The 19,145-nt window shown below is 40.9% G+C and overlaps 1 protein-coding gene across 1 annotated transcript in view; it reads left to right on the forward strand.

Moving 5' to 3' along the window:
* The window catches only part of COG5 (component of oligomeric golgi complex 5), a 334,035-nt gene that overhangs the window by 12,572 nt on the left and 302,318 nt on the right, over positions 1 to 19,145 (forward strand). Inside the window, exons 4-5 of the mRNA XM_025872663.2 lie at positions 10,809 to 10,863; positions 10,963 to 11,032. Coding sequence (XP_025728448.2) covers positions 10,809 to 10,863; positions 10,963 to 11,032 — 125 coding nt within the window. The remainder of the gene's footprint in view (positions 1 to 10,808; positions 10,864 to 10,962; positions 11,033 to 19,145) is intronic.

Here is a 19,145-nt window from a genome sequence, read left to right on the forward strand (position 1 = left end):
CCTTATATAATTGGCTGCTCCCATGTTCGGGGCATAGATATTTACAATTGTTAGATCTTCTTGTTGGATAGACCCTTTAAGTAGGATATAGTGTCCTTCCTCATCTCTTATTACAGTCTTTGTTTTAAAATCTAGTTTGTCTGATATAAGGATTGCCACCCCAGCTTTCTTTTGGTGTCCATTAGCATGGTAAATGGTTTTCCACCCCCTCACTTTCAATCTGGGGGTGTCTTTGGGTCTAAAATGAGTCTCTTGCAGACAGCATATTGATGGGTCTTGTTTTTTAATCCAATCTGATAGCCTGTGTCTTTTGATTGGGGCATTGAGCCCATTTACATTCAGGGTAGCTTTTGAAAGGTATGAATTTAGTGCCATTGTATTGCGTGTAAGGTGACTGTTAACTGTCTGTTGTCTGTGTTCGTTTCTGCTCTTTGCTGCTTTTAGGTTCTCTCTTTGCTTAGAGGACCCCTCTCAATATTTCTTGGAGGGCTGGTTTCGTGTTTGCAAATTCCTTTAGTTTTCGTTCTGGAAGCTTTTTATCTCTCCTTCTATTTTCAATGACAGCCTAGCTGGATATAGTATTCTTGGCTGCATATTTTTCTCGTTTAGTGCTCTGAAGATATCTTCCCAGTCCTTTCTGGCCTGCCAGGTCTCTGTGGATAGGTCTGTTGCCAATCTAATGTTTCTACCATTGTAGGTTACATATCTCTTCTTCCGAGCTGCTTTCAGGATTTTCTCTTTGTCTCTGAGACTCCTAAGTTTTACTATTAGATGTCGGGGTGTTGACCTATTATTATTGATTTTGAGAGGGGTTCTCTGTGCCTCCTGGATTTTAATGCCTGTTTCCTTCCTCACATTAGGGAAGTTCTCTGCTATAATTTGCTCCAATATACCTTCTGCCCCCCTCTCTCTCTCTCTCTTCTTCTTCTGGGATCCCAATTATTCTAATGTTTCGTCTTATCGTATCACTTATCTCTCGAAGTCTGCCCTCGTGATCCTGTAATTGTTTCTCTCTGTTTTTCTCAGCCTCTTTATTTTCCATCATTTGGTCTTCTATATCGCTGATTCTCTCTTCTGCCTCATTTATCCTAGCAGTTAGTGCCCCCATTTTTGATTGCACCTCATCAATAGCCTTTTTGATTTCGACTTGGTTAGATTTTAGTTCTTTTATTTCTCCAGAAAGGGTTTCTCTAATAACTTCCATGCTTTTTTCAAGCCCAGCTAGTATCTTTAAGGTCATGATTCTGAACTCTAGGTCCGACATCATACTAATGTCCGTATTGAGTAGGTCCCTGGCTGACGGTACTACCTCTTGTTCTTTTTGCTGAGGTGATTTCTTTCGTCTTGTCATTTTGTCCAGAGGAGAATAGATGAATGAGAGAACAAAATGCTAACAGGTTTACAACGTCCCCAGCAAATATACTGTATACAAATCAGAAAAGACCTGAAACCAGGGGACAAGAAAGGGAAAGAAAGTAAAAAGAAAGAGAAAAAAAAAAGGAAAAAAAAAGGATAAAAACAAAAACAGAACAATACAAAAAAAGCAGAATGTGATCAAATATGATCAGGGTAGTACATAGATCAGTGCCACACACTAGATTTTGGCCGTATTTTGGTCTGTTAGAAAAAAGTACCTCCTAAAATTTTAAAGGAAGAAAGACATATATGTACAAAATAAGGGTTGATACAATGAAGGGATGGAAGGTGATTGTAAAGATGAAAATTATAAAAGATTTTATAAAAGGACTTGGTAAGATAAGTTGTTTGAAAAAAGAAAGAAGATTTAAGAAAAAAAAAAGAAAAAGGGAGAGAATGTGATCAGGCAGGAGACTAGAACAAAGCCATACACTAGTGATTTAGGGTATATTTTGATCTGTTAGAAGAAACTGTACCCCAAAATTTTAAAGAGAGAACAACTTATATATATATGCCAAAAATAAGGGTAACTACTATGAAGGGATAAAATATGACTCTAAAAATGAAAAATAAAAAATGTTTTTTGTTTTTTTAAAAAAGGGATTGATAAGATGTTGGTTGAAAAAGGGAAAAAGAAAAATAAAAAAAAACAGTCAACAAAAATTAACTTTGATGAAATAATGGATCATGGTAAAAAAAAAAAAAAAAAAGCCATGAATCTATGTGCAGTATTCCCCTAGCGCTGGAGTTCTCCCATTCTCCTTGATCGATCAACTTGGTCTTGGCTTGCTGGCTGTTTGTGCTGATCTTCTGGGGGAGGGGCCTGTTGCTGTGGTTTCCACATGTCTTTGCCGGAGGCGGAATTGCCCCGCCCTTGTCGGTCCGGGCTAAGGAAGCTGCTCCGGTTTGTTCTCAGGAGCTTTTGTTCCCTGTAAGCTCTCGGCACAGCTTTGGAGGACCAGGGCAGAAATGGTGGCCTCCCAATCTCCACCCGGAGGAGCTGAGAACTCGGGGCCCCGCTCCTCAGTGTGTCCCCAGAGAAAAGCATTCACCCCCGTGTCCCCGGTCTCCGGCCGCACTCCGTGCTCACCCGGCCTGTGATCGAGCGTTGCTATCTCTGGCACCCGACCCCGCACGGAGTCTCCAAACCCAGCAGATCCCTGCAGTGCGTTCCCGCACCGCTCCTCCCCGGGAAGGAAGGGGAGTCTCCCCGGATCTGCTGCTTGTTGGGTCCCTGCTGGGGGAGCCGTGCCCCGACTGGGCCGCAGATCACAGTTTATGGCAACCCCGAGCTGAGAGCCCGCGACTCTGCTCCGTCTCTGCAGCCGGCTTCCCCGCTGTGATACCTGGGAGCTCTGGCTCACTTAGGCACCCCCGGTCTCTCCGTGACCCCAAGGGTCCTGAGACCACACTGTCCCGGGAGGATTCCACCCCCCGCTTAGCCACTGCAGCGACGTCCCTCCGCCGAGCCAACTTCTAAAAGGTCCGATTTTGTGCTCCGTGGCTCTATCACTTGCCAGAAGCGGCCGGCGGAGGCCCCTCCCCCGCCGTCTATCCTCCCGAATATCGCCTCGGATTCACTTCTCTGCACGCCCTACCTTCCAGTAAGTGGTCGCTTCTCTGTTCAGAGAGTTGTTGCTACTCTCCTGTTCGATCTCCTGTTGAGTTCGTAGGTGTTCAGAATGGTTTGATCCCTATTCAGCTGAATTCCTGAGACCAGACGAAATCTAGGTCTCCTACTGCTCCGCCATCTTGCTCCGCCCTGTTGATAATAATTTCTAATAGTTGTTTCTATTTCCTTGGTGTTAGTCGTGATCTCTCCCCTTTCATTCATAATTTTATTTATTTGGGTCCTTTCTCTTTTCTTTTGGATAAGTCTGGCCAGTGGTTTATTGATCTTATTCTTTCAAAGAACCACCGTCTGGTTTCGTTGATCTGATCTGTGTTTCTGGTTTCTAATTCATTGATTTCTGCTGTAATTTTAATTATTTCTCTTCTAATGTGTGGCTTAGGCATTGTTTGTTGCTTTTTTCTCTAGTTCTTTCAGGTGTAGAGTTAGTTGGTGAATTCGGGATATTTCTATTTTTTTGAGTGAGGCTTGGATGACTATGTATTTCCCCTGTAGGACTGCCTTTGCAGTATCCCATAGGTTTTGGACCGATGTGTTTTCATTCTCATTGATCTCCATTAATTGTTTAAGTTCTTCTTTGATTTCCCGGTTGACCCAAACATTCTTGAGCAGAGTGGTCTTTAGCTTCCAAATGTTTGAATTTCTGCCAAATTTTTTCTTGTGATTGAGTTCCAGTTTTAAAGCATTGTGGTCTGAGAATATGCAGGGAATAATCTCAATCTTTTGGTATCGGTTGAGACCTGATTTGTGACCCAGTATGTGGTCTATTCTGGAGACAGTTCCATGTGCGCTCTAGAAGAATGAGTATTCTGTTGTGTTAGTGTGGAATGTTCTGTATATATCTGTGAGGTCCATCTGGTCCAGTGTATCATTCAAAGCTCTTGTTTCCTTGTTGATTTTCTGCTTAGATGATCTGTCCATTGCTGAGAGTGGAGTATTGAGGTCTCCTACAATTAATGTATTCTTATCAATATGACTCTTTATTTTGGTTAACAGTTGGCTTATGTAGATGGCTGCTCCCATGTTGGCATAGATATTTACAATTGTTAAATCTTCTTGTTGGATAGACCCTTTAAGAATGATAGAATATCCTTCTGTGTCTCTAATTACAGACTTTAGTTTAAAATCTAATTTGTCTGATATAGGAATTGGTACCCCAGCTTGCTTTTGAGGTTCGCTGGCATGGAAGATGGATCTCCATCCCTTCACTTTCAGTCTGGTTGTATCTTTAGGTTCAAAATGAGTCTCTTGTAGGCAGCATATGGATGGGTCCTGTCTTTTTCTCCAATCTGCAACCCTGTGCCGTTTTATGGAAGCATTTAGGCCATTCACGTTGAGAGTGATTATTGAAAGATATGAAAGATTGTTAATTAATAAAAACATCAGTACCACCTAATTGTCATCATGTTGCCTGTGAAGATGTTGTTCTTATAGATTGTCCCTGTAAATTTCTGTTGTATATGACTCTTGGGGTCTTTCTCCTTTTATAGAACCTCCCTTAATATTTCTTGCAGGGCTGGCTTAGTGGTCACATATTCTTTCAGTTTCTGCCAGTCGTGGAAGCTCTTCATCTCTCCATCCATTCTGAATGACAGTCTTGCCAGATAAAGTATTCTTGGCTGCAGGTTCTTCTCATTTAGTACCCTCAATATGTCTTGCCAGGCCTTCCAGGCTTGCCAGGTCTCTGTGGATAGGTCTGACATTATTCTGATGTTCCTCCCTCTGTATGTAAGGAATCTCTTCCCCCTAACTGCCCTTAAGATGGTTTCCTTGGTTCTAAGATTTGCAAGTTTTACTATTACATGTCGGGGTGTTGGCCTGTTTCCTTGATCTTGGGAGGGGTCCTCTCTGCCTCTAGGATGCGAATGTTTGTTTTATTCCCCAGATTAGGGAAGTTTTCAGCTACGATTTGCTCAAATACATTTTCTAGTCCTCTCTCTCTTTCTCTCCACTCCCTCCAGGATTCCAATTATTCTGACATTGGAATGCTTCATGATGTCACTTAATTCTCTGATTATATTTTCATGGATTCCGAGTTGCTTTTCCCTGGCCTCCTCTTTTCCCTTTTTATCTATTATATTGTCTTCCAGGTCACTTATTCGTTCTCTGCCTCACTTACCCTAGCTGTTAGATTATCTAGGTTGGATTGGATCTCATTGATAGCATTTTTAAGTTCTGCCAATTCAGCTTTCATTTCTGCCCTTAGAGACTCTGTGTTGCTATTAATTGATTTCTCCATTCTAGCCATTGTCTTCACAATTGCTAGCCTGAATTCCATCTCTGACATCTTGGTTATATCTGCATCCATTTGTAAATCTGCAGCATAAGTCATAATCTCTGAGTCTTTTCTATTTTGGGGGTTCCTCCTCCTAGTCATTCTGTTGATGGGTGTTTGAGAGAATATACAGAGTCCAAATTATTGACCAGAACCCAAGCAAGATGCACCTGTTTTCTTGGGACCTTAGGGTTGCTGGCCTCTTGTTTTCCCAGCCTGTCTTCTGTGGGAGGGGCCTGCCACACTGTTGCTCAGGCAACCCTGTTTGGGCAGAGTTGCCCTGCCCCCCTGTGTCAGGGGATGGGCTCAGTGGGAATCAGTTTTTGGGGCTTTTGTTCTCTGACATTTTTCCCTGGTGGCTTTCCGTGTCTCTTCCACGGGTCAGAGCAGAAGAGACCGTTTCCAACCCTTTGCCTCAGAGAAGAGAGACCTAAGTCTGTTCTTCAGTGAGCTCTCCAGGCCACACTCTCTCCATTTCTGTCGGTGCTGCTATAAACTGCAGCGTCCTGGGTTGTGCGCCCCTCCGCAGTGCCCCCAGTCCTGCCTCCAGGTTGGAGCACGTCTCTGCCCTTTGTGCTTCTAAAACCGTCAGCTGCCCCCAGTTCACACTTGAGGCCTCGCCGCTCCGGTTCAGTCCAGGGAGTCTGCCCCAAAGTCCTTTCCCTGCCGCTACCGGTCTGCGAGTCTGTGCCCTGTCCCCAGCGCGCGAGGCTGTCTCTCACCAGTGGTGTAGGATCCCCACGGCCAGGCACCCTCCCGCTGCCGTTTATCCTCCGATATCTGCCCGCGGAATCAGGGCTCCCCCCTTGTACCTCGAAACCAACCACCTGCAATATTGTTTGTAGAGATCCAGATCTTTTTACATCTCAGGCTGGTTTCGTGGGTTTCAGAGTGGTCTGGTAGATATCCAGCTCAATTCTGGGGACCAGTTGAAATAGGGTCCCCTACTCCTCCGCCATCTTTCCTTCTCCTTGTGCCTCCCTTTTATGTATAAAGGAGGAGTATTAAAACGTATCTATATGGTATTATTTTGAGGGCTAAGTGAATTAGAAAAATGGTTAGAATAATTCCTGGCACATATTTAGTGCCTCTATAAAATTAACAGAAAATTGTTAATTAATAAAAACATCAGTACCACCTGAGTAATAGTGGAAGTCAGCTTGAATACTTTCCTTATTTTTGGCTTTTGAAACTTTTTTTGGTGAAAGTATAATAGAATAATAATACATTGGGGGTGCCTGGGAGGCTCAGTTGGTTCAGCATCTGACTGTTGATTCAGCTCAGGTCATGATCTCAGGATTGTGAGATGGAGCCCCCAGTCGGGCTCCGTGCTCAGTGCAGAGTCTGCTTGAGATTCTTGTTCTCCCTCTCCTCTCATTTGCGTGCATGTGCCTGAGCGCTCCCTCTCTCTCCCCAAATAAAATCCTAAAAAAAAAAAAAAAAAGAATAATACATTGGATTTTTATTTTTATGAGTCTTATATTTTTGATTGACTAAATCCATGAATTTTTCATTCTCTTGATTAAACTATGTCTTATAAATATGGAATGTTCATATGCTTTACATTATCACTTGTGTTGTGATTACTGTTATTAATCCTTACACATTAAAAGAAAACTAAGTGGTATTCCCTGTGTTGATCAAATTCTTGAGGAAGGATATTGCTTTCTAGGATGCAATATGCTTTAATGCTTCCCCCAGTATTTCTTATGCACTCAAAGGTATTAACTTATTTTCAGCATGTATACTGTTTCTCAGACATCCTGATGAAGAACTTAGTATTTCAGGGAATAACAGTTTGTTATTTGAATATTTAGGATGGATATCAGACTATGTTCTTGGGAAAACTGAGTACTGACCACTTCCTATTGGAAATTAATTATTTTTAATCTCATAATATTTTATGTGTTTCTGGAAGCAAGTAAATATCTTGTTTTAATGGTGATTTTTTTTAAAAACAAGTGATTTTTTCATTTGTAAAACCCATAAAAATGGCTAGTAGTACATTGATTCTGAGTGTATTTAGGAGTAGATGAATCATCACAACAGAAATAGTTCTGATTGTGGTTTTCTTATATGCATTTAGGTTTATAATGTGCTTATTTTTCCCCAAAATACTTTTGAGTGATTATAACATTTAAAATATATGGTTAGACTGAGTTAGAATGACTATCCATTGGATGAGTATATGAGGTACAAAGACTGCCTTCTCTGAGTTTTTGTGATAATCTAAGCATCTTCTCTGGATTATTTGAACATAAAAGGTCAAAGCATGAATTAGCATTCATTTTGGCATGATGTGTATTTCTGAGCACTTACTAGAAATTTGAGATGCTGAAAAATAAGTGTGATCTGTATTTGAAAACAAATATTATCCCACCTTCTACTTCATCTGCTTTTTTCCCCCCAAATATTGAATTTTTTTTTTTGCTACGTAAGTAGTTTGGTAGTACGTTTATTGAACCTATTTTATTAAAAGTTGACCCCTAGTCATTTATTCATTTAAATATTAGTTAAGAATTTGCTAGGTTCCAGACAGCTATAACAGAGTCCCTTTTCTTACGGGATTTAGAGGTATATTTAATTAACCCTATTTCATTGAAAAGAGATATCCTCATTCCTTCATTCATTTGTTCAGTTAAACAATATCTGAGACCTTGTTAGGTACCAGGCACCTATGAACAATAGAATCACTTTTTTTTTTTTAAGATTTTATTTATTTATTTGACAGAGAGCGAGAGCAGGAACACAAGCAGGGGGAGTGGGAGAGGGAGAAGCAGGCTTCCTGCTGAGCAGGGAGCCTGATGCAGGGGCTCGATCCCAGGGTGGGATCATGACCTGAGCAGAAGGCAGATGCTTAACGACAGAGCCGCTCAGGCGCCCCTAGAGTCACTTTTCTTATGGAAATTATGTTCTAATGCAGGGAAGCAGACAAAGAAAATACACAAATGGGAAACTTCAGATATTTTTAAATCCCACAAAGAAAATAAAATGGATGATTGGGTGGAGGAAGGGGAGTCCCTTACTAGCTAGCTAGGATGGTCAGGGAAGGCCTTTTTGAGAAGATGACATTTGAGCTGAGAACTGAATGATGAGAAACAGCCACCACATGAAAAGTGGGAGAAGAGTGTTGTAAACTGAGAGACCAATAAATGGGAAGGTAGGAATTACCTTGGGATGTATGAGGGACAGAAAAAAGACCAGTATGAGAGGAATTTGATGAATGAGGGAGAGAATTGTAGATGAGGTTCTTGGGAAAGAATTTTGATTTTTTCATTCTAAATACAGTGGTAAACCATTGGAGGGTTTTTATTAGGGGTATGAAGTATAAGACTAATGCTCTAAAAAGTTTTCTCTGATGGCTGTATAGGAAAGTAAGTAGAATCAGGGGTACCAATTTAGAAGATACTAGAAGAGTAGAATTGATGGTGCAGTGGTAGATGTGAGAGAGGAAAGTGGGTGGGATAAAATGGGGGCAGAGCTGATAGGGTTTGTTGATGGGAGATGAAAGGGCTGAGGGAAAAAAGTCACCAAGTGTGATTCCTAAGATTTTAACCTGAAAAATGGGATAGATGATGGTATGGGTAACTGAGATAGGTTAGAATGGAGAGAATTATAATTTTGATGGGGCGGGGGGGGAAAGAACTTACCTTGGGTGTCTTAAATTAGAGGTGTGTGTGTGGGTGTGTGTGTGGGTGTGGGTGTGTACATAGGTAGGCAGACAAAGAAAATCTATGTAGATATGTGTACGTATTTGTGGAGTATAAAATTGGTATTTTATTGAACAGATAGTGTTTAAAACACTGGAATTGGGTGAAATCCCTAAGAGACATTGTAGATGGAAAAGTGAAACCGAGGATAAAATCTTGGAGTGCTCCAGCATGTAGGACTCTAGCAGAGGAGGAGCCACTAATACAATAGGAAGAACCCCAGGAGTGTCTTAACTTGGAAGCCCAGAGGGGGGAAAAATGTCTTAGGGAGGGAGTGGTTTAACTGTGTTGTGAATTTCAGAGAATTGAGCAAGATAGAACTGACAATGGAATTTGGCACCTTGGGGGATTTCTGGTGACCTTGATGAGATCTATTTTGGTGGAGTGTATATGAAAGTCTATTTGAGAGTGGGTTGTGGAGAGAATAAGATGTAGGGTCATGATGATAACAAGTCAGGGCAGTTCATTCCTGGAGCTTTAAGGTCAGGGAACCATAAAACCAGCAGAAAAATGGGAATTCTCCGGTCCCAAGAGGATTCTGTTGGACTGAGCCATACTAAAGCATAATTGTATCTGATAATGTTTATTCTACTATTACTTCATCTAATATATGACAGAGTTCTATACCTAAGTTTATTTAGAATGTTATGTTTTAAAACTACAACTATGCCAGTTAAATGTAAAAACTGAGTTTAAAGAGTGGAGTTCAAAATAATTAAAACTGTAATATTGAAAAGCTTATTTTCAGGTGTATAAAATAGTAAAATTTAAAATCCATCTTCCTGAAAATATTTTTACAGTTTTGTAAGAAGTTAACCATCATGTTGTGTATGTAGAGAGTAAAGACGATACTGTCCTTGCTCTCCATGTGTATTACTTACGTAGCATATAATTAATTTAACAAGTATTGCCATTGGAAGTAGCCTGAGTTAAGCTCAGGTCATACAGTAGTGAACGAAAAATACACTTTCCCTAACCTCCAGGAATTTACAGTTTAGTGAGAGAGTAAAAAATTAAACAGATACACAAGCGGATATGTAATTACCTAATGTGATTAGTGCCATGAAGGAAATGTATGCTGTAGAAGAAGATAACAAGAAAATCTAAATCAGTTGGGGGATCTTTTAGTAATTGTTTCTGTTAAGCCAAGGCTTGATGAATAATGGGGGTTTATCTAGTGGGAACTTGGGGGTGCAGTTGAGTGTTGGAGAGAAAGTACACCATTTCCAGATGGTGCAGGGCCTTGAAGACCAAGCTGTGGACTTCAGTTTTGACATGGAAGCAAAGGGGAGACTGTGGAAGGGTTTTAGCAGGGAATATTGTGCTACAATGTGCACCTTTAAAGAGTACTCAGGCTTCTTCTTTTGTGACTATAGTACAATACACATGAACTATAATTTCATACATACTATACATAATTTCATACATACTATAATTTAGTACCATTACTTACATTTACAGTGTTGTGCAACTATTCCTATGTAGTTCCAGAACTTTTTCATCACCCAAACTGGAAAACCCTATGCTCCTTATTCAGTCACTCTCCATTTGTCAGACTTGTTTAGTGGAACAAGAATTAGAGGGGGAGACTACTTAGAGGCTTTAAAAATAGTGCAGGTAAAAGATACTGGTTAAGTTATGATGGTGGCAGAAAAAATTGAAATTTTTCTATATATGGGTACGTGTACATGTATGATTTTTTCTTTTAATAAAATTTTTCCCCCAATTGGAATCCTTGTAAATTTGTAAAGTAATGGAAACTATTATGTTTTCCTAGGTGTTCTTCAGATGATGCAGACAAGAATTGGAGCTTTACAAGGAGCTGTTGATAGGTACTTTTGTTCATTTTGTAAATAAGTGGAATGTAAAGAAATTTAACTATTGATATTTTGAAGATGATTTTACTGTCACTCCTCTTTCTTTTCCCTTAGGATGAAAGCAAAAATCGTGGAACCATACAATAAAATAGTAGCCAGGACTGCACAACTCACAAGACTTCAGGTAGGTTCTCACTTTTCATTTCCTTATACTTTTTTTAAATTTTTTTATTGTTATGTTAATCACCATATATTACATAATTTGTTTTGGTGTAGTGTTCCATGATTCATTGTTTGTTCATAACACCCAGTGCTCCATGCAGAACATGCCCTCTTTAATACCCATCACCAGGCTAACCCATCCCCCTACCCTCCTCTAGAAACCTCAGTTTGTTTTTCAGAGTCCATCATCTCTCCTGGTTCGTCTCCCCCTCTGACTTACTCCCCTTCATTCTTCCTCTCCTGCTATCTTCTTCTTTTTCTTTTTTTTTTTTTCTTAAAATATGTTGCGTTATTTGTTTCAGAAGTACAGATCTGTGATTCAACAGTCTTGCACAATTCACAGCGCTCACCGTAGCACATACCCTCCCCAATGTCTATCACCCAGCCACCCCATCCCTCCCACCCCCGACCACTCCAGCAACCCTCAGTTTGTTCCTGAGATTAAGAATTCCTAATATCAGTGAGGTCATATGATACATGTCTTTCTCTGATTGACTTATTTCACTCAGCATAACACCCTCCAGTTCCATCCACGTTGTTGCAAATGGCAAGATCTCATTCCTTTTGATGGCTGCATAATATTCCATTGTGTATATATACCACATCTTCTTTATCCATTCGTCTGTCGATGGACATCTTGGCTCTTTCCACAGTTTGGCTATTGTGGACATTGCTGCTATAAACATCGGGGTGCACGTACCCGTTCGGGTCCCTACATTTGTATCTTTGTGGTAAATACCCAGTAGTGCAATTGCTGGATCGAATGGTAGCTCTAATTTCAACTGTTCGAGGAACCTCCATACTGTTTTCCAGAGGGGTTGCACCAGCTTGCATTCCCACCAACAGTGTAGGAGGGTTCCCCTTTCTCCAGATCCCCGCCAACATCTGTCGTTCCCTGACTTGTTAATTTTAGCCATTCTGACGGGTGTGAGGTGGTATCTCATTGAGGTTTTGATTTGGATTTCCCTGATGCCGAGCAATGTTGAGCACTTTTTCATGTGCCTGTTGGCCATTTGGATGTCTTCTTTGGAAAAATGTCTGTTCATGTCTTCTGCCCATTTCTTGATTGGATTATTTGTTCTTTAGGTGTTGAGTTTGATAAGTTCTTTATAGATTTTGGATACTAGCCCTTTATCTGATATGTCATTTGCAAATATTTTCTCCCATTCTGTCGGTTGTCTTTTGGTTTTGTGGACTGTTTCTTTTGCTGTGCAAAAGCTTTTTATCTTGATGAAATCCCAATAGTTCATTTTTGCCCTGGCTTCCTGTGCCTTTGGTGATGTTTCTAGGAAGAAGTTGCTGCGGCTGAGGTCGAAGAGGTTGCTGCCTGTGTTCTCCTTTAGGATTTGGATGGACTCCTGTCTCACGTTTAGGTCTTTCAACCATTTGGAGTCTATTTTTGTGTGTGGTGTAAGGAAATGGTCCAGTTTCATTCTTCTGCATGTGGCTGTCCAATTTTCCCAACACCATTTGTTGAAGAGACTGTCTTTTTTCCACTGGACATTCGTTCCTGCTTTGTCAAAGATAAGTTGACCATAGAGTTGAGGGTCCATTTCTGGGCTCTCGATTCTGTTCCATTGATCTATGTGTCTGTTTTTGTGCCAGTACCATACTGTCTTGATGATGACAGCTTTGTAATAGAGCTGGAAGTCCGGAATTGTGATGCCGCCAGCTTTGCTTTTCTTTTTCAAGATTCCTCTGGCTATTCTGGGTCTCTTCTGGTTCCATACAAATTTTAGGATTCTTTGTTCCATTTCTTTGAAAAAAGTGGATGGTATTTTGATGGGGATTGCATTGAATGTGTAGATTGCTCTAGGTAGCATTGACATCTTCACAACGTTGGTTCTCCCAATCCATGAGCATGGAACGTTTTTCCATTTCTTTGTGTCTTCTTCAGTTTCTTTCCTGAGTATTTTATAGTTTTCTGAGTATAGATCCTTTGCCTCTTTGGTTAAATTTATTCCTAGGTATCTTATGGTTTTGGGTGCAATTGTGAATGGGATCGACTCCTTGATTTGTCTCTCTTCTGTCTTGTTGTTGGTGTATAGGAATGCCACTGATTTCTGTGCATTGATTTTATAGCCTGCTACTTGACTGAATTCCTGTATGAGTTCTAGCAGTTTTGGGGTGGAGTCTTTTGGGTTTTCCACATATAGTATCATATCATCTGCAAAGAGTGAGAGTTGGACTTCCTCTTTGCCGATTTGGATGCCTTTGATTTCTTTTTGTTGTCTGATTGCTGTGGCTAGGACTTCTAATACTATGTTGAATAGCAGTGGTGACAGTGGACATCCCTGCCGCGTTCCTGACCTTAGGGGAAAAGCTCTCAGCTTTTCCCCATTGAGAATGATATTCGCTGTAGGTTTTTCATAGATGGCTTTTATGATATTGAGGTATGTACCCTCTATCCCTATACTCTGAAGAGTTTTGATCAAGAAAGGATGCTGTACTTTGTCAAATGCTTTTTCTGCATCTATTGAGAGGATCATATGATTCTTGTTCTTTCTTTTGTTAATGTATTTGTATCACATTGATTGATTTGCGGATGTTGAACCAGCCTTGCAGCCCAGGGATAAATCCCACTTGGTCGCGGTGAATAATCCTTTTAATGTACTGTTGGATCCTATTGGCTAGTCTTTTGGTGAGAATTTTTGCATCCATGTTCATCAAGGATATTGGTCTGTAATTCTCCTTTTTGATGGGGTCTTTGTCTGGTTTTGGGATCAAGGTAATGGTGGCCTCATTAAATGAATTTGGAAGTTTTCCTTCCATTTCTATTTTTTGGAACAGTTTCAGGAGAATAGGTATTAATTCTTCTTTAAATGTCTGCTAGAATTCCCCTGGGAAGCCATCTGGCCCTGGGCTTTTGTTTGTTGGGAGATTTTTGATGACTGCTTCAATTTCCTTAGTGGTTATAGGTCTGTTCAGGTTTTCTATTTCTTCCTGGTTCAGTTTTGGTAGTTGATACATCTCTAGGAATGCACCCATTTCTTCCAGGTTATCTAATTTGCTGGCATAGAGTTGCTCATAATATGTTCTTATAATTGTTTGTATTTCTTTGGTGTTGGTTGTGATCTCTCTTCTTTCATTCATCATTTTGTTGATTTGGGTCATTTCTCTTTTCTTTTTGATCAGTCTGGCCAGGGGTTTATCAATCTTGTTAATTCTTTCAAAGAACCAGCTCCTAGTTTCGTTGATCTGTTCTACTGTTCTTTTGGTTTCTAGTTCATTGATTTCTGCTCTGATCTTTATTATTTCTCTTCTCCTGCTGGGTTTAGGCTTTATTTGCTGTTCTTTCTCTAGCTCCTTTAGGTGTAGGGTTAGATTGTGTATTTGAGACCTTTCTTGTTTCTTGAGAAAGGCTTGTATTGCTATATACTTTCCTCTCAGGACTGCCTTTGCTGTATCCCAAAGATTTTGGAGAGTTGTGTTTTCATTTTCATTGGTTTCTATGAATTTTTTTAATTCTCCTTTAATTTCCTGGTTGACCCATTCATTCTTTAGTAGGATGCTCTTTAGCCTCCATGTATTTGAGTTCTTTCCGACTTTCCTCTTGTGATTGAGTTCTAGTTTCAAAGCATTGTGGTCTGAAAATATGCAGGGAATGATCCCAATCTTTTGGTACCGGTTGAGACCTGATTTGTGACCTAGGATGTGATCTATTCTGGAGAATGTTCCATGGGCACTAGAGAAGAATGTGTATTCCGTTGCTTTGGGATGGAATGTTCTGAATATGTCTGTGAAGTCCATTTGGTCCAGTGTGTCTATTTAAAGTCTTTATTTCCTTGTTGATCTTTTGCTTAGATGATCTGTCCATTTCAGTCAGGGGGGTGTTAAAGTCCCCCACTATTATTGTATTGTTGTCCATGTGTTTCTTTGCTTTTGTTATTAATTGCCTTATATAATTGGCTGCTCCCATGTTCGGGGCATAGATATTTACAATTGTTAGATCTTCTTGTTGTATAGACCCTTTAAGTAGGATATAGTGTCCTTCCTCATCTCTTATTACAATCTTTGTTTTAAAATCTAGTTTGTCTGATAGAAGGATTGCCACCCCAGCTTTCTTTTGGTGTCCATTAGCATGGTAAATGGTTTTCCACCCCCTCAATTTCAATCTGGGGGTGTCTTTGGGTCTAAAATGAGTCTCTTGCAGACAGCATATTGATGGGTCTTGTTTTTTAATCCAATCTGATAGCCTGTGTCTTTTGATTGGGGCATTGAGCCCATTTACATTCAGGGTAGCTATTGAAAGGTATGAATTTAGTGCCATTGTATTGTGTGTAAGGTGACTGTTACTGTATGTTGTCTGTGTTCCTTTCTGATCTTTGCTGCTTTTAGGCTCTCTCTTTGCTTAGAGGACCCCTTTCAATATTTCTTGGAGGGCTGGTTTCGTGTTTGCAAATTCCTTTAGTTTTTGTTTGTTCTGGAAGCTTTTTATCTCTCCTATTTTCAATGACAGCCTAGCTGGATATAGTATTCTTGGCTGCATATTTTTCTCGTTTAGTGCTCTGAAGATATCTTGCCAGTCCTTTCTGGCCTGCCAGGTCTCTGTGGATAGGTCTGTTGCCAATCTAATATTTTTACCATTGTAGGTTACATATCTCTTCTCCCGAGCTGCTTTCAGGATTTTCTCTTTGTCTCTGAGAGTCGTAAGTTTTACTATTAGATGTAGGGATGTTGACCTATTTTTATTGATTTTGAGAGGGGTTCTCTGTGCCTCCTGGATTTTAATGCCTGTTTCCTTCCTCACATTAGGGAAGTTCTCTGCTATTATTTGCTCCAATATACCTTCTGCCCCTCTCTCTCTCTCTTCTTCTTCTGGGATCCCAATTATTCTAATGTTGTTTCGTCTTATCAAATCACTTATCTCTCGAATTCTGCCCTCGTGGTCCCGTAATTCTCCCTCTTTTTCTCAGCCTCTTTATTTTCCATCATTTGGTCTTCTATATCACTGATTCTCTCTTCTGCCTCATTTATCCTAGCAGTTAGTGCCCCCATTTTTGATTGCACCTCATCAATAGCCTTTTTGATTTCGACTTGGTTAGATTTTAGTTCTTTTATTTCTCCAGAAAGGGTTTCTCTAGTAACTTCCACGCTTTTTTCAAGCCCAGCTAGTATCTTTAAAGTCATGGTTCTGAACTCTAGGTCCGACATCGTACTAATGTCCGTATTGAGTAGGTCCCTGGCTGACGGTACTACCTCTTGTTCTTTTTGCTGAGGTGATTTTTTTCATCTTGTCATTTTGTCCAGAGGAGAATAGATGAGGGAGAGAACAAAATGCTAACAGGTTTACAACGTCCCCAGCAAATATACTGTATACAAATCAGAAAAGACCTGAAACCAGGGGAAAAGAAAGGGAAAGAAAGAAAAAAGAAAGAGAAGAAAAAAAAAAGATAAAAACAAAAACAGAACAATACAAAAAAAGCAGAGTGTGATCAAATATGATCAGGCTAGTGCATAGATCAGTGCCACACACTAGATTTTGGGCGTGTTTTGGTCTGTTAGAAAAAAGTGCCTCGTAAAATTTTAAAGGAAGAAAGACATATATGTACAAAATAAGGGTTGATAAAATGAAGGGATAGAAGATGACTGTAAAGATGAAAATTATAAAAGATTGTATAAAAGGACTTGATAAGATAAGAAGTTGTTTGAAAAAAGAAAGAAGATTTAAAAAAAAAAAAAAAGAAAAAAGGGAGAGAATGTGATCAGGCAGGACACTAGAACAGAACCATACACTAGTGATTTAGGGTATATTTTTATCTGTTAGAAGAAACTGTATCTCAAAATTTTAAAGAGAGAACAACTTATATATATATATGCCAAAAATAAGGGTAACTACTATGAAGGGATAAAATATGACTCTAAAAATGAAAAATAAAAAAAATTTTTTTAAAAAAAAAAGTGATAAGATGTTGGTTGAAAAAGGGAAAAAGAAAAAGAAAAAAAAAACAGTTAACAAAAATTAACTTTGATGAACTAATGAATCATGGTAAAAAAAAGCCATAAATTCTATGTGCAGTATTCCCCTAGTGCTGGAGTTCTCCCGTTCTCCTTGATCGGTAAACTTGGTCTTGGCTTGCTGGCTGTTCGTGCTGATCTTCTGGGGGAGGGGCCTGTTGCTGTGGTTTCCAAATGTCTTTGCCGGAGGCTGAATTGCCCCGCCCTTGTCAGTCCGGGCTAAGCAAGCTGCTCGGGTTTGCTCTCAGGAGCTTTTGTTCCCTGCAAGCTCTCCGTACAGGCTTGGAGGACCAGGGCAAAAATGGTGGCCTCCCAATCTCCACCCGGAGGAGCTGAGAACTCGGGGCCCCGCTCCTCAGTGCGCCCCCAGAGAAAAGCAGTCACTCCCTTGTCCCTGGTCTCCGGCCGCTCTCCGTGCTCACCCGGCCTGTGACCGAGCGTTTGTATCTCTGGCACCCGACCCCGTGTGGAGTCTCCAAACCCAGCAGATCCCTGCGGTGCGTTCCCACGCCGCTCCTCCCCGGGAAGGAAGGGGAGTCTCCCCGGCTCTGCCGCTTGTTGGGTCCCTGCTGGAGGAGCAGTGGCCCGACTGGGCCGCGGATCACAGTTTATGGCAACCCCGAGCTCAGAGCCCGCGCCTCGGCTCTGTCTCTGCAGCCGGCTTCCCCGCTCCGATACCTGGGAGCTCTGCCGCACTCAGGCTCCCCCGGTCTTTCTGTGACCCCAAGGGTCCTAAGACCCCACTGTTCCGCGAGGGTTCCACCCCCGCTTAGCCACTGGAGCAACGTCCCTCAGCGGAGCCGACTTCTAAAAGGTCCGATTTTGTGCTCCGCGGCTCTAGTACTTGCCAGAAGCGGCCGGCAGAGGCCCCTCCCCCGCCGTCTATCCTCCCGAATATCGCCTCGGATTCACTTCTCCGCACATCCTACCTTCCAGTAAGTGGTCGCTTCTCTGTTCAGATAGTTGTTGCTACTCTCCTCTTTGATCTCCTGTTGAGTTCGTAGGTGTTCAGATGGTTTGATCCCTATTCAGCTGAATTCCTGAGACCAGACAAAATCTAGGTCTCCTACTCCTCCGCCATCTTGCTCCGCCCCCATTTCTTTATACTTTAGTATTTATTTTGTTCTTATAAGTGGACAAAATCAAGAGAATGAATTCTGAGGAAATAAGGGGATATGAGATGAAAGGGGAAAAATACTAAGGAGCTTTAAAATAAGATATGCAGGGGTTTTTTTGTTTTTTTTGTTTTGTTTTGAGAGGAAGGGAGAGAGGGAGAGAGAGAATCTTTTTTTTTTTTTTAAGATTTTATTTATTTATTTGACAGAGAGATAGCACAAGTAGGCAGAGGGGCAGGCAGAGGGAGAGGGAGAAGCAGGCTCTCCACTGAGCAGGGAGCCAGACATGGGGCTTGATCCCAGGACCCTGGGATCATGACCTGAGCTGAAGGCAGACGCTTAACCGCCTGAGCCACCCAGTCGCCCCAGGAGAGAGAGAATCTTAAGCAGATTCCACACCCAGCACCGAGCCCAGCCGGATGGGGGGAGCTTGATCTCACAATCCTCAGGTTATGACCTGGGCCGAAATCAAGAGTTGGATGCTTAACCGACTGAGCCACCCAGGCACCCCAAGATACACAGTTTAAAAGAATACAAATCTGAACCATTCAAGTGAATTATTTTCATTCTTATTATTACAGTGTATAATAATTTACTAACTTATTAAGATTCAAAATTATTTGTTCAGTAGAGAACAGGAAGAAACCTAACATTTATGCTGTGACCAAATGTAAGGAACCCAAACTTATAACTTGTTCTAATAGGAGTGCTTGTGCAGTGAATTAGGGAAATTCAGTTTTTGTTTAGATTAGTGATTTTATGACCTTTATTTTTTCCAAATATTTTTTCTGTTCCTCCCCTTTCCTTCTGGGACTACAATTACAAATGTACCAGGCATCTTAAGGATGTCTCAGAGATCACTGGATTCTCTGTTCATTTTTTTTCCACAGTCCTCTTTTCCCTGTGTGTTCTGTTTTGGATAATTTTTATTGCTTTGTTTTCAAGTTCACTTCTCATTTTTTTCTGTACTGTTTAATCTGTCCCTAATCTTATTCAGTGTAT

The sequence above is a fragment of the Callorhinus ursinus genome, unplaced genomic scaffold (assembly GCF_003265705.2).
Source record: "Callorhinus ursinus isolate GAN/ISIS: 27379988/994484 unplaced genomic scaffold, GSC_fseal_2.0 scaffold12, whole genome shotgun sequence".
In the NCBI taxonomy this organism is placed as follows: Eukaryota; Metazoa; Chordata; class Mammalia; order Carnivora; family Otariidae; genus Callorhinus; species Callorhinus ursinus.